This window comes from Lates calcarifer, linkage group LG8 (assembly GCF_001640805.2).
Source record: "Lates calcarifer isolate ASB-BC8 linkage group LG8, TLL_Latcal_v3, whole genome shotgun sequence".
In the NCBI taxonomy this organism is placed as follows: domain Eukaryota; kingdom Metazoa; phylum Chordata; class Actinopteri; family Centropomidae; genus Lates; species Lates calcarifer.
Window position 1 is genome coordinate 7,018 of NC_066840.1, and position 14,590 is coordinate 21,607.

The 14,590-nt window shown below is 42.5% G+C and overlaps 1 protein-coding gene across 1 annotated transcript; it reads left to right on the forward strand.

Annotated features, from left to right (window-relative positions):
* The first annotated feature begins 1,810 nt into the window (after window positions 1-1,810).
* LOC108895509 (uncharacterized) lies at window positions 1,811-3,880 on the forward strand. Its single transcript, XM_018694364.1, has one exon. The coding sequence runs from the start codon at window positions 1,811-1,813 to the stop codon at window positions 3,878-3,880; it is 2,070 nt and encodes a 689-aa protein (XP_018549880.1).
* Window positions 3,881-14,590: the final 10,710 nt, after the last annotated feature.

Consider the following 14,590-nt stretch of genomic DNA (forward strand, 5'->3'; position numbering starts at 1 on the left):
GCCTCTAACGTTAACCTCATCACTTAGTGAGAGAGAAGTTCTCCATCCTGTGGACAAGATTACAGTGGAAGATGATTCTGGCACTGAGGTGGATGCAGCAGTGTTTGCAGACTTATCCACAGTGGCAGGGATTTGCTTTGTCATCAAAGACAGTCACGACAATGGTAAATTTAAAACGGTTTGGTTTTACATTGTATTAACGGCAGTGTTTCCTCTCTTGACTCTCAACTATTCACTCAGGAATGATCTAAGCAGAGTTTCTAGCGTGGCTTATTCAAAATCCAAATTCATAGCATCTCAGGAATTTTGGTCAATAGTTTATCTTTTATTAGACTCCAGTGAATCTCTGTCACCTCCATCCACACCACTATCTTCACACAGTGGGAGTTTGCGCTCCTTGTCCATGAGTAGCAGTGACAATGAAACATCAAGACCTCCCAAGCGAATGAGAGATGATGAAGAGGCATTTCAGAGTTCTTTCAGCCAGAGATAAGTTTATCATCAGATGTCTACTGTAGATCATTTTGAAATTTTCGTAGTTATCACTTTTCTGATTTTATTGCATGTACCTGATTAAAAATATCTATATAATACATATATCTTAATTGCCATTCAGCAAACTAAAACATGTTGCAATCGCAAAAGTCCGGTTTTTCCTTTCAGATTTGGCTAAATGGAATCATTATAGTCCTATCATAATGATGCCTGAAACTAATTTCCTATTCTAGGTTTAAATTTAAAACTGCTATTTTTGCAATCTGTTTATGTTTATGGTACCAGAATTAGATAGTTGCCAGGTACTTAACCCCCCTTAAAGTGGTGGTAATGTGGTATTCATTTCAGCTCGATAAAGCATTGATGCTGGTGTATGTAAGCAAATAACAATTTCTTTCTTTCTTTTACTTTTATTTTTTATTTGCAGGAGAATTCCTCAGCGAATCACTAAAGAGAAATATGCCCTGGGAACTGTCACCTTGTTCCATGCATTAAAAGATCCTCTTTCCTGGAAAGGATCTGTAAGTTTTGTATTTATCTTTGTTATAGTCCTTATTTGAAATGTATATTTGCATTAAGAAATTATTGAGTGGATTATTTGACACTGTATAGCAGTGTCAAATTCATTCATTCTTCCATTATTAATGCACAAATGAAGCTTAGCGGAAGTTCAGTCAGAAAGACTCTCTCCCCTATTGTCTCTTTAAATCTGTCGCTTCATTCCCTCACTGATCCGCGCACTCCCCTGCTCTCAGCCAATCACAACCAAGCACGCTTGCCTCTCGAGCAATCACTGGTTAGCTGTCAAAGTTTAAAATGTTCTCTCTCCCTGCTGTCATTCAGCTGTCTTTCAGCAATGAAACCGCACAACCTACCCTTCCTTGTCAAAATTTTCTGGCTCATAGTACTCGGCTGTTTTCTTTTCAGTCGGTCGATCATGTCAGACTTCGATTCCGATAACCTGGACGACTTCAATCCGTCCGGGGAAGTTCAGCCGGACGCAGCGCAGTCCCCCAGACACTTCCTTCAGGAGCAAACATCGCTCCTCGATTAAGGTCAAAAATCCTGCAAGGGAAAGACATTAATTTAGTAAGCCTAATTCTCCCATCTCCAGAGTGCGATAAAAAAATCTGCAATACCGGAAACTTATCTACCGTCATCAAATCCGCTGACCCTCGTTTAGCAAGGGATTTATCCATCGGGGAGTTTCTCGTGGACTTCGGGATCTTCAGAGATGTGATATGCTCAGTCTATCCGGATAGGAGACAAGAATTAGACACTTACCTAGCTCTAATTGGGGACCTCAACCTCAAATATGGAAAAAACATATTTTACCAGTACCATAAAGCCTTTTCCAGTAAAGCAGCCTTGTACATCTCCCAGTCCAACACCCGCCTTAATTGGGGCGTCTTGGATATCGAGATCCTCGTCATGCTCGTCGGGGGCTCTCAGGCAGTCTCCTGTTTCACCTGCGGTAACCTGGGGCACACAGCCCCCCTTTGTCCTCAGCGGCCATTCCTCCCACCGCAGCTTCCAAATCTTATCTCACCACAGAGCAATCCCTCCGTGTCCGCTCGTGCTGACTGTAGAGGCCGAAAGGTGGAGCTCTTTAATAACACCGATCTGCAATAACTTTAACGAGAATGTCTGTACTTACCCCAGCTGCATGTTTCTTCACATCTGCAGCACGTGCAAGGAGGCCCATCCTCGATCAGTATGCCCTCGCCGAGTGATCCTGGCCCGGTCACCGGCAGGAGACTTGGCCAAACTCAAAAACTTTCTAAGCATACACCCATCTACTCCCATAAATATATCAGCACTGGCGGCAGAACTATCTTCGCACCCAGACTCCGTCTTTACGGATTACCTGCTGACCGGCCTCTCCCAGGGCTTTCGGGTCGGCATCCTATCATCCCCGGTCTCCACCTTCGTAGCAAAAAATCTTCAATCAGCCATCAAAGATCCCGCTACTGTGTCCCAGCTACTTAACAAAGAATTAAATAAAGGTTACATTATCGGTCCGTTTGACTCCCCTCCCTTTCCAGTGTTTAATTCCAGTCCGGTAGGCATCGCCACTAGGAAATATTCAGGGAAGAAAAGGTTAATCTTCGATCTGTCAGCTCCCCACTCCGGCCCCGTCAGTAGCATTAATAGTCTCATTCCTCCGGTGCCATTTTCCCTGCATTACGCAACCGTCGATAACGCCATTAGATTGATTAAACTAGCAGTTCAAGGTGCATGGCTATCCAAGGCAGACATCACAGATGCCTTTAAAATCATCCCCATCCATCCGTCCCAGTGGCATTGTTTCGGCGTAAAATGGGATGCCAAGTTTTACTTCGCCGTTAGATTGACGTTCGGGTGTAGGAGCAGTCCATGCATCTTTAATTCGGTGTCAGAAGCGCTTTGCTGGATTCTCCTAAACAACGTGAGACTCCCGGCAGTACTTCACCTCCTCGACGACTTCCTGTTAATCGACCCTCCAAACGATAGTTCCGGTTCCTCTCTATTAAAACTGAAAAAAATGTTCAGCCACCTCGGTGTGCCACTCTCGGACGAGAAAACATTAGGCCCCGCAAAAAAACTAGAGTTCCTAGGCATTTCTCTGGACACCTGCGACATGAAAGCTTCGCTTCCCAAAGACAAATTACAGAGAATCCGCCAAATTACTCAGTCTTTTTCAGCGGCCGTACTCATCTCCAAACAGGAGTTATTGTCTCTCCTCGGCCATCTGAATTTCGCCATGCGCGTAATTCTGCAGGGCCGCTCCTTTATTTCTAGGCTTCTCGCCCTGGTCTCCTCCGTTCCTAATTTGCACGACCTCGTCTCACTAGATGAAGGTTGCCGCTCAGACTTAAAATTCTGGGCAGCCCTGTTAGATCAGTGGAACGGTATCTCCTTCTTCTACGACGATATCGTGCACTCGTCCGAGTCATTGCAGTTCTTCACAGATGCGGCTCCATCCGTGGGTTTTGGGGGGTTTTTTCAGGGGCAGTGGTTCGCCAGCAGCTGGCCCACGGCATTCCCCGAGCACGAGCAGTCCTCCGCGCTGTTCGAGATCTACCCCATAGCAGTCGCCTGCCATATTTGGGGGCATCTCTGGCAGCGCAAAAGAATCTCGGTCCTGTGCGATAACGAAGCAACGGTCAACGTTATAAACAAGGGGCGTTCGTCTTCAGGCGCGATCATGCCTTTCATGAGATGTATCACTTGGCTAGCAATCACGCACAACTTCATTCTAACAGCCCGTCACGTCCCCGGTCATTTCAACATCATTGCTGACTCTCTGTCCCGTTTTAAATTTCAGATCTTCTGCAGTCTCTGCCCGGACGCCAGTCCCAATCCCACACCTGTCCCTCCGCTTCAAGAACTAGTCCTATTTTGAGTAGGGATCCCCTCGCCAGTTATTTAGAGTCAGTCAGGTCGTATATGAGGAGAGGTTTAGCAGAGTCAACGTTGAAAATGTATGATTTCGCCTGGGTCACTTTTGCAATGTTCTGCAGCTCTCACAACATTCCCATTATGCCAATCCACATCAATACTGTGTGCGCTTTCATTGCTTATTGTACTGACGTGCGCCATTTCAAGCCGCAATACATTCGCGGCTTGATTTCCGGCATTCAATTCAATGTTAAGTGCGCTGACCCCTCCTTCCCCAGCCTGTTCTCCAATCCAGCAATAAAACTAATGTTAAAAGGAATTTCTAAATGCTTTCCTTCTACTCCCGATAATAGACGTCCCATTACAATTCAAGTCCTTCATAATTTAGTATCCGTGCTTAGAAAAGGCCTGTTTTCCCCATACGTCAATACACTTTTAATCTGTGTTTTCCTTTTAGCATTTTACGGCTTTTTAAGAATTAGTGAATTCACTTCTCCCTCAAATTCCTTCAACCCCGTAAGAGACATTTCCTTTTCAGATCTCGTATTTTATCCTAGTCATTACAGTTTATTCATCAAACATTCTAAGGTAAAGGGTTCCTGCTCCATCGTAATCGCCCGTACTAAAACCTTCAAGGCCATGGTAAATTATGTCCGTCTTCGCCCTTCCACTAACTCTCCTTCCCCTCTGTTCCTAACACCCGACTATCACCCCATGTCAAAAGCATGGTTTTACGATCACTTCAAAAAGGTTCTCCTTAAATGTAATCTGTCCCCTCAGCTGTATTCAGGCCATTCCTTTAGAATAGGCGCAGCCACATCGGCTGCAACACAAGGGATATCCACTGCTTCTCTCCAGCAAATGGGACGCTGGTCCTCCTCTGCATTCTCCTCGTACATTCGTCCGGACTCCTCTTCAGTTTTGGCTGCCCAGCGGTCCCTGGTAACTAACGGTATGTAATCTTTGCATTTACTGGTGGTGGTGGCGCTATCCTTTCCTCTCCCGCATCGTTCATTCCCCGCATTAAGGCCTCTCCTGCATCAATCCCACATTTCCCGCAGTCCCGCTGCAAAGCCTCTCCCGCATCCAACCCGCATTTCCCGCATTCCCCGCATTCCCCACTTCAAGGCCTCTCCTGCATCAATCCCGCATTCCCTGCTTAAGGCCTCTCTTGCATCCTTCCTCCATTCCCGCGTCCCAGCATTCCCAACTTTTAAAGTCCTCTCCTGCACCCATCCAACCTTCCCGCATTCCCTGCTTCAAGGTTTGCTGAATATTCACTCCTGTTTTTCCTCTCATCACCCGCATCCGCATTCCAGCCTTTCCCGCATTGCCCCGCATGTCCCGCATTCCCCGCATTGAGGCCCCATCGCTCCTCTCCCAGCATCCCCTGCTCCAATTTATCCATTGTTATTCCTATCACTTCAACCGACACAGCGATTCCTCCCTGGCCCCACTTTCCGGCACCTCTCGTGCAGGCTCCTATGTACCGCGCTTGCTGCTAATATCCATCTGCTTCTCTCTTCCGCAGATCCCGAGTGGCGTCAGGTATGGTACCCTTCTTTACTTTCTTTTTGGGGGGGGAAGTTCTCGGCCTGCGGAAGCCTCGGCCAGGCTCGCCAGCTGTCCAAAGCGATCCTCTTCCTGCCGGGGTCTAATCGCCAAAAAAATCTGCTTGTCTCAATAAAAATCACCTTTCTATGTTTTCCTCATAGCGGTCTCAGCATTTAGTCTTTCTGATTGAAATACATTTGGTTACTAGTTTATCACGTCCACCTAAATAAAACTTTTTTCTTTAATTTTAACATTTTAGTTTCTTAACTAGGTGTGTAGCTCTGCTGTTTCATGTAGCCACTCTCTTAGGGGGGATGGTATCACACAAAAATGGCATCAATAAATTCTCTAATGTTATTGACAGTGATAACGGGTCTGTCTGTTTCAGAATCATCCAGTGCCTAAATTTCATTTGTCCTATACATATTGTTGCAAACTGGTTCCAACTATAGCTGATAATTACATTGTAAACAAATGTAATATTGTCTGTCCTTGGTTAGGAACCTTTTTACGACAGTCAAAGTGGCTCTGGCATCACATTGACATCATAGTCATGACCTTAGCATGTGATTGTCAGAAATGTAAATTTGACCAAACATGTTCTTTCATGTCTCTGTTGCTGCAGGTACATCAAGATTTCAGCCTCCTCTTTGGACCAGAAACTGCAGCCAAACTGCTTGAGAAGTGGCATACATCCTTCAAAAGAAGACCCTTACAACAACCCCAGTGCTCCAGAGTTTGCTGAGGTCTGCCAGAAATCAGAACAATGATGAGGCTCACCCAGGTATTTAATTAATGGCTAAAGGCGGATCAAAAGTGGGAGCACTCTTATTGCCATCTCCTGTAGTTAACAAAGTGACTATCCATACATACCTCATACAACCACACTTCAAAAAAATCCAAGCTATCCATTTGTTTTAAGATGTGACTTGAGACTAAACAGCTGATGATAAAATGAAATAAGATGGTCCTTTGGGTCCTGAGATCCTGAGAGGGTCAGCAGCAGTAGGTTAAATGGCTTGGAAATTAAGTTTGGAAGGAAACTTGTGATTCTTGTGATTCAAGATTGTTTTTTCTTCTTATAGAGTGGGGCAGTGATATGGTATCATTCCTGCTGCTCCTGCATATCCTGCCACCTCAGCCTGCTAAAAAGAAAACACTAAAGATCAGCGCAGCTCAGGCCATGGACCACAAATTTAATTGTGATTGAAGTGGGAAACATGGGACAGAATAAGACAATATTACGATGCAACTTAACATGTAATTTTTCACACAGTCATGCAGGAGCCTTGAAGAACACCTAGAGAACCAGAGGGGACATCGCTAGCCATACATTCTTGCTTCTGGAACTGACAAGCAGGCCATCAGTACTTACTAAATTGTGATGGACAAGAGCCTCATTCCCTGCCTGGGAACCACATCATTAGCAGCCTTTGAAAGTATACTCTTTAAAGTACACTTCGTTTTCATTCTAAGTTACAATGATGCGCTCTTAATCTACAGTGTTTGTTTTGGCACATCAAACAAAGGTTAAACTGAGCCACGTTCAGAGGTAGAAACTAGGAGCCAAGTTCTTAAACAACGTATAGGTGTCATATTTGTAGACACTTGCATGATACACCTTGTGCATTAATTCAGCACCTTAAGTTGGCAAATATTTTGTTGTTATTTGTGCTCAAGAAGGATTTTCATTGCAGTTTAAAAGTTATGCATGTTTAAGAAAGCATTTAAATGGTTGCCATTATACTATTAACATGGGCGCAGGCAACAATGCATTTGCAAACACCACATCAGACAGATTTAGAATATGCATAATGTTTCAGTTGTCAGACCTCATGACTTGAGATCCTGAAAGCCCTTTGATATCCAGATGTCTTATGGTACAGACTCATTTTTCTATGTTGTGCCAGACAGCTGCATTGTATAAGGTAAAAATACATATTTTTTCCATTTAAGTTTTTTTGGGAGCAATTATTGAATTATTGGTGGTTGGAGTATTAGACTAACACTAACAGATTTATAATAGTGTTAATCCCAGAGGGCAATGTACTCTAACAGTAGTATAGTAAACCCTGGTTAAGTGTACACTTGTGTTACTTGATAACTAGTGTCATCCATTGTGGTGTTAATATTTGACACTGTAAGAGTTTGTTAGTTAACACTGTCACAGTGTTATTAATGTTAACTCATCTATTACAGTGTCAATATTTTATACTATAAGAGTTTGTTTGGTAACACTGCCATAGTGTTAATAATGTTAACACTTTCAAAAGTGTTAAATTAACACTTGACCAGTGGGTCCCATATAAACCCTGGCTCAGTGTTAATTTTAACTAACTGAGGGTATAAATTTGCATTTTCAAATTTGCAGTGTATGACAAGGAGGTTCTCAGTCTGTCATTCCCTCTGCTCTCTAGCTGTTTCCGTTATCCTCTTGTCTCTGTCCCACCCACCTTTCTCATGTATCTTTCCCTTCATCTTGCTTAGTCTTTCTCCTTTTCTCATTCACTTTCTTTCGGTTCCCTCCTCCTTCATATTCCTCCCCTGCTCCCTCTTCTTTTTATCATGCATCAACTGCTGCATCTGATGAGCACATCAGTCAAGGCCTGGCTAATGAAGTCCCTCTCCTTCGCCATTAGAGTGAAATAACTAATCTCTCTGTCTAACTCTCTCTATCTATCTCTCTATCTCTCTCATCTAACCCCACCACTTTCTCTCTCCTCACTCACCTCCTGTCTAATCCCTTCACTTTATTCATTACTTCCCTTTTCTCTTTTTCTCCTCCCCAGTGTCTCTCTCCAAGATTGTCAAAACAAATAAGAAGCTGGCTGAGGTTAGGGCTACAAGTTTACCCAGTCATATGAAGAGAAAAAATAGGAAGGGGGGTTGGGAGGTGGGTGTGTGTTTGTGTGTACATGTGCGTGTGTGTGCTGGGGGATGGGTGTTACTAATAGATTCCTTAATAAAAGACGTGTGTGCTGTAATATACAGTCATTCCTCTATAATGAATGCAAGTGTGTAATTACATGGCAAGTGCTCTCAGCTTTTCTTATAAATTAAAATACATCAAGCTAATTTATTAAATGAATAAGGGACTTCAGTGAAAATAATGCTTGTTTAATTTTGTAAACATTACATTTATGAGTTCATACAGAGACAGATGTACTATATGGTAGAGAGTACACAGACACCCTTATAGGTTTGTGTGCTTTTGTTTTAGGACTGTTTTATTGTTTGTGCTTTGGCCCATAGTCCAAGTTGATACTTTGCATCTTTGGCTTTTCAATGAGCTCATATTTCACCAGGCTCTTGGCAGAGTCATTGTGTCTTTCGGATGGGCACAGCATATTCTGTTATTTCAGAATAAGTTAGGCTACTAAGAAATATCCAACAAGTCCCTCATCCAAAATGACCATATACAGTAGTTTGCTTGTTCCTACCTTTAGGTGCAACGTAGCAGCAGGTGGACTGGAACTTTGTCATCATGGTAACAATAACATGAATAACACACAATAACATGATGAACATAAACATGCAGCGAATGTTGCTGGTTAGTGAACAGGGCAACAAAAAGAGCTGGGGGTCTCAAGGGATCAGCCAGAAAGCTGAGTGGGGGTTGAGCAGGAAACCTCAGGCAGACAGCCAAAGGACTACACAGTAAAAGCAAAAGAGACGTTGGGCAGATGTCCTAGGGGCTGGAGAACACAGGATGGTTATCCTGGGGGCTGCAGAGACAGAGGACTGAAGACCTAGTAAGGATGGCCCAGAGGCAGGTAAGGCAAACCACTCTGGAGGACACTGGTGAAGACAGGGAGGAAGGCTGGATCTCACTGAGGGCCCACTGCAAAGGTGAAATCTTCCTGGATGAAGAACAGGAGGCTGAAGCCGAAGGCTGGTGCCTTCTGGAAGCTGAGCAAGAGGATAATGACAACGAAGGCATGTCCCTTCAAGGGGCTGAGCAGGAGTGCAACGATAAAGGGAAGTCCCCTCAGGAGACTGCTGTGAAAAGCTGGAAGTCTCAAAACTTCCTGCTTCTTAACTCAGGTAAAACTGACACGTCGTTGAGCTTGCCCCTATATAGACAACAATTGGTGAAATCACACAGTTGTTCAGGGATCTTGTTACTTGGTCAAATTATGAGAATCTGGGTGTCAGATGTGATCCTCTTTTCTCCTTCAATCAGTACATTAAAAACAACCAAGACAGCCTTTTTTCCCCTATGCGACATAGCTAAGAGTCAGTCTTTTCTCTCTATGGCAGATGCTGAATTTCTAATTCATGCTTTAGTCTCTCTTATATTTGATTACTGTAACTTTTTGTTTTTGGGCCTGCCATGTGCTAGCACTAAAAGTCTTCAAATAGTTCAGAATGCTGCTGCAACAATGTTAACAAATTCTAGAAAATCTGACCTTATTACTCTTAATTTTCCCTAAATTAGGTCCCTATCCATGTCAGATCAGAACTTAAGGTGCTTCTAATGACTTACAAAATTCTTAACTGGCTCCCTGCCCCCTCATACCTGTCTGATCCCCTTGATTCCATGCTCTGCATTCTCAGAGTAGGAGATCACTGCAAACTGTCTTAAAATCACTGCATCACTGCATCACTCTACTTGATTCCCCCCTCAAGCATGAGTGTCCAAGCTGTGTGCCCCTCCCTCTCTCTCTGTCCACTCTCTTCATCATTCTCTCCTGTTGTTTTGTGCTCTTTTGTCTCTCTCCTCTTCTCCTGTCGCTTACTGCAGGTATTTCTGCCTCCAGAGCTGTAGAGTCTGATCTGTGATGGCATGCCTCCTGCTGCTCCCACATTCCTGCTCAACAGATGTTGTTACATTTAAAATTTAGTAGTTATTATTGCACATCTTTTTGCTATTACTGTTATTGCTATTATAACTGTGACTATTATTTTTATAGTTATCATAACTATTACTAATATTTCTTTCATCATAACCCAGCTAGTCAAGGCAGATGGCTGAGTCTGGTTCTGCTCAAGGTTTCTGCCTCTTAAAAGGAAAGTTTTTCTTGCCACTGTCGTCTAGTGCTGCTCATGGTGGGAATTGTTGGGTCTGTTATGATATAAAGAGTACGATCTAGACCTGTTCTGTACGAAAATCACTTCTATGTGATTTGGTGTTATATAAATAAAAACTGACTTGACTTGAGGCTAAACAGGAGGGTGAAGGCAGCAAATGTGCTACCCCTCTGGAGATAGAGGAGGAGTCGACTGGGCCACTGAGAGGAGATTTGGAGCTGGTGTCAGCCGGACCACTGCTAGGAAACAAGGCAGAAGAATCAGCAGGAGTCAGCTGGAGAACTGGAGTGACTATCAATCAGGCTGCCAACAGAAAATCTGGGGCAGGTGTCAGCCAGACCACCAACAAGGAACCAGGGCTAGACTCAATATCACTCTTAGGAACTGATGGGATATCGGCTGGGACCCCTGATGTGGAAACAGAAGTGATGTTGGCTGGGGTGGTCAACTTGGATACAGATTCAGAAACAGATAAGACATTGACCAGAACCTCGAATGTGGAACAGGTGGGATGTTGGCCAAGGCAGCTGACACAGCACTTTGTAGTTTGTAAAGTTAAAAAGTTCCAACAGTTTAAAATTGACTTAATACATTTAACTCCATAATCTGTGATCAGTGTTCTAAAATGGTCTGATAAATTTCACCATGTCACTCTGTGTAACACAAAAGGGACTCACTCAGGGTTAGCTGTGGGGGCCTAACATGTTTGCATAATGTTGCCGTGTAGTGATGAAAGATGTACCAATAATATATAGTCATTTTGTCCTTTTTGTTCAGTCTTTCATCACATACTCTTCAAGCAACCCAGCAAGTGATTTCCCCTATCCTACAAGTCAAGCAACAACAAATTAACAACAAATGAAGGCAAAACACGTGTCTGAGTGTACTAAAATAATCCTGCGTTTTCACTCTGAAGATTATTGAAAATTCAGCACAAGTTTAGTATAGTAATACTGTGTGAGTTCTGTCATAACCCTGAAAAACACGCAGGCTGGCTGCACCAAAGAGCTGCCTTGTCATAAGTTCAAACAGGACAGTCTGTCCAGACGCTGAACAGCAGAGACGCACCAGCAGAACCATCACCAGACAATCGCATAGCAACACTGAGGTCATTCACACAAAATCCTTTGTACAAGTTGCTGTCTGCAGCCATTGCTGAAGCAGAACACTGTTCTGGGCTCCCACCAGCAAAGTCTTCAGCTAAGAAGACAGTTCAAGTAGGCTAAACATTTCATTGCCTACTTATGACTAGGTTGATGCTGAAATAAGTAAATGTAATCTGTAAATCTCATTCATAGATATCTCAGAATTCAATAATAATACAATTACTTTCACAGCTTAAACCTATTTGCTTCCACCATGTCACTCTCTATTTACCATTTTAGTTAACCATGTTGATCACCTTTACATCCTCATTTTTATTACAGGGAGAAAAGCTGTCTGCTGTGCTGGCTCTCTGTTTATACACTTATGTGCACAAATTAACCTAAACTTGGGAACAAACTAATCAAAACATGGGAACAAGTTGCATCTTGTACACGTTATAGCATTTCAAGTGCTCAGTGTAATAAAATGTGGCCTAGTCCGCATAGAGTTCTGACCCCTCCCCCATCTAAAACCCTTGGGATGAACTGGAAGTGGGCTGTCAGGCAGGCCTTTTTAGTCATCATCATTAAAACGTTCAACAAACACATATGAGTTTAACGTTTGCAAATCCATGGACTTTTGGCCCAATAGTGTGTCATCCATACTGTGCAAAGATAGACATGTTCTTTTTGGGAACCAGTGTCACACCATGGTTGAACGATTGATGTATAATGACAACAGATGTAGTGAGGTGAAGATGAACAGTTTAAGGAAGGTATATTAGTGCTGATTTGTAGAGAATGTAGCAAAACTGCAATCTAGTCATTGACAAAAAGGTGACTTAGGCAGACACTTTTCCACTAACCACTTGTTCAACAGACAACATCTGTCACCTGCACAGCTACCCTGCATTAGCCCTGCATGAAGTCTACCTTGATCTGCTCTCCCAAGACACCAGCCCATTTTCTCCCAGCATTCATAACATCCCCACTCCGCCCTGATTGTTGCTGACATTTTTTGCAGAACCCCACCTCTAATTCACATTTATGCAAAGCAGGTCAACCATATTAATGCCAGGATCACTTAACTGAGTGCTATGGTTATGCTAATGAGCCATCTGAAACCTGACAGATTAATTACATTCTTTAGCTTTCCCATCCAACGAATGGTACGGCCCCTGGTAGACTTGTTTACTTAATGAATATGTTTAAAAAAGGACTTTTCATAGCTCATTGAGCCTCCATCCCCATCTTGTGCCATTAGCTGGGACATCTTGACTTATTTAGGTAAATGACAAGTTGGCTTTTAAGTTGTTTGAACATCTCAAGACCACCAGGGTCAGGAGGACTTGAGGCTACACAATGCATCACATTCAACGCATGTAAGATGTGGTTCTCTGAAGATACATGATAGTTAATGGTCTGTTTTACTGATGTCTCTATCAACTTTTAATCCACTGTCATCTAAATCATTAAAAGCACGTAACACAGCCGCAGTATTGCACTGGATGACTTATTTTTTCATTACACTCCATGGTATATTCCTATCAGCAGTATATATAGTACTATAGAGTTGGGCTGGGACTTTAACGCATTAATTTTGATGAATTAATTACAGAACAACATGGAAATGTTTCTCAGTGCACCTGAGAAAGTTCCTTTCAGTTCCTGGCATACCGATCATACCGATTCACCAGATGCGTTGAGACAGATAGCAAAGCCCCATGTGCAAAAGCGGCAAAGCACAGTAGCAGGCTAACGACAAACGTGATAGATGAAACAGATGAGACTGCATTGCTTGGCCCGGTGGATGCAAAGCCCCTATGGATGGAAAAACTGTCAGATGGAAGCATAGATAAGAGTTGTGTGCAAATTATGCAACAAAAAAATTACATGTCTTTGCAAGTCTCTGGTATCACTTCAATGCTAAACATGTAGCAGTGAGCCAGAGCTAATGTTAATGTTAGTCCTGCTACGAGCAAGCAGTGTCACCAACCCACACTCGACCAGATGACGGGTTTCAGAGTCAAGATGAGTAAGTCCACGTCTGACAAATGAACAAACTCACTGAGGCCAGTGGGTTTGTTGTTACTGTTACGTCACATTAAGATTTTGATCAAACTGTTATGGCCTATGTTGCAACAGAGAGTTTTGCTCAGGATACTGGAAGAATAACAGGCCAGGACTGAGGTCAGTAAAAGGACCATTTTTGTTTCTGTTTTTTTTTTTTTTTTAAATCATTTTAGATGGTAGAAATGGCACTTTATGTTGAACTGCTGTTTTGTTTATTTTTGGCAAAGGATATTATACTTGCCATTTTACCACTCTTCTGGAATGTACTTGAAAGTACTGTGTTTTATTTTAAAACACACACAAGCAAACATGTTTTCTAGACATTGGAAGTTTACAAAAACTAATAAATACACATGATTTTGTTGTTTAAACATATACTTATGACTATTCATTGATTCAAAATGTTACTTCTTGTGTCAAATATTATTATGTGATTAAAATTACAAAGCCCCCAATTAATTATTAAAAACTTTGTTACAGAAATGTTCTTTGATACAGAGTTTATTGAAGTTATACAAAAACATGCATCCAGGAAAACAATTAAGGTTAAGGGTAAACACTTACCTTGGATTGAATGGGGATCTTATAAGCCTTTTTAAATAGAGAGATAAGGCCTGGAGAAAATATTGCATGACAAAGGACCTAATCAACCAAAGCAAGAAATACTACATCTAATTAGTATAAGGACAGCTTAGCTAGTGATTTTAATAAACCAAAGCATTTTTTTCCAATAGAATTAACAGCACAATCAATAAATCAACCAAAAGCCCTAATAATAATAATGTTGAAAATGATCCCTCGGTAATCACTAATGCTTTCAGTCATCATTTTTTCTTCTGTCAGCAGTTCAGAGTTTTCTGATTTTTCTTATACTAACATGACCCTGAGTCATAATCTGTATTAATATTAGTCCTGATTTATGTCTGTTGTTTTGCTGTTCTCCCTCCCTGCCTGAAGGGGGGCTGTTTGAC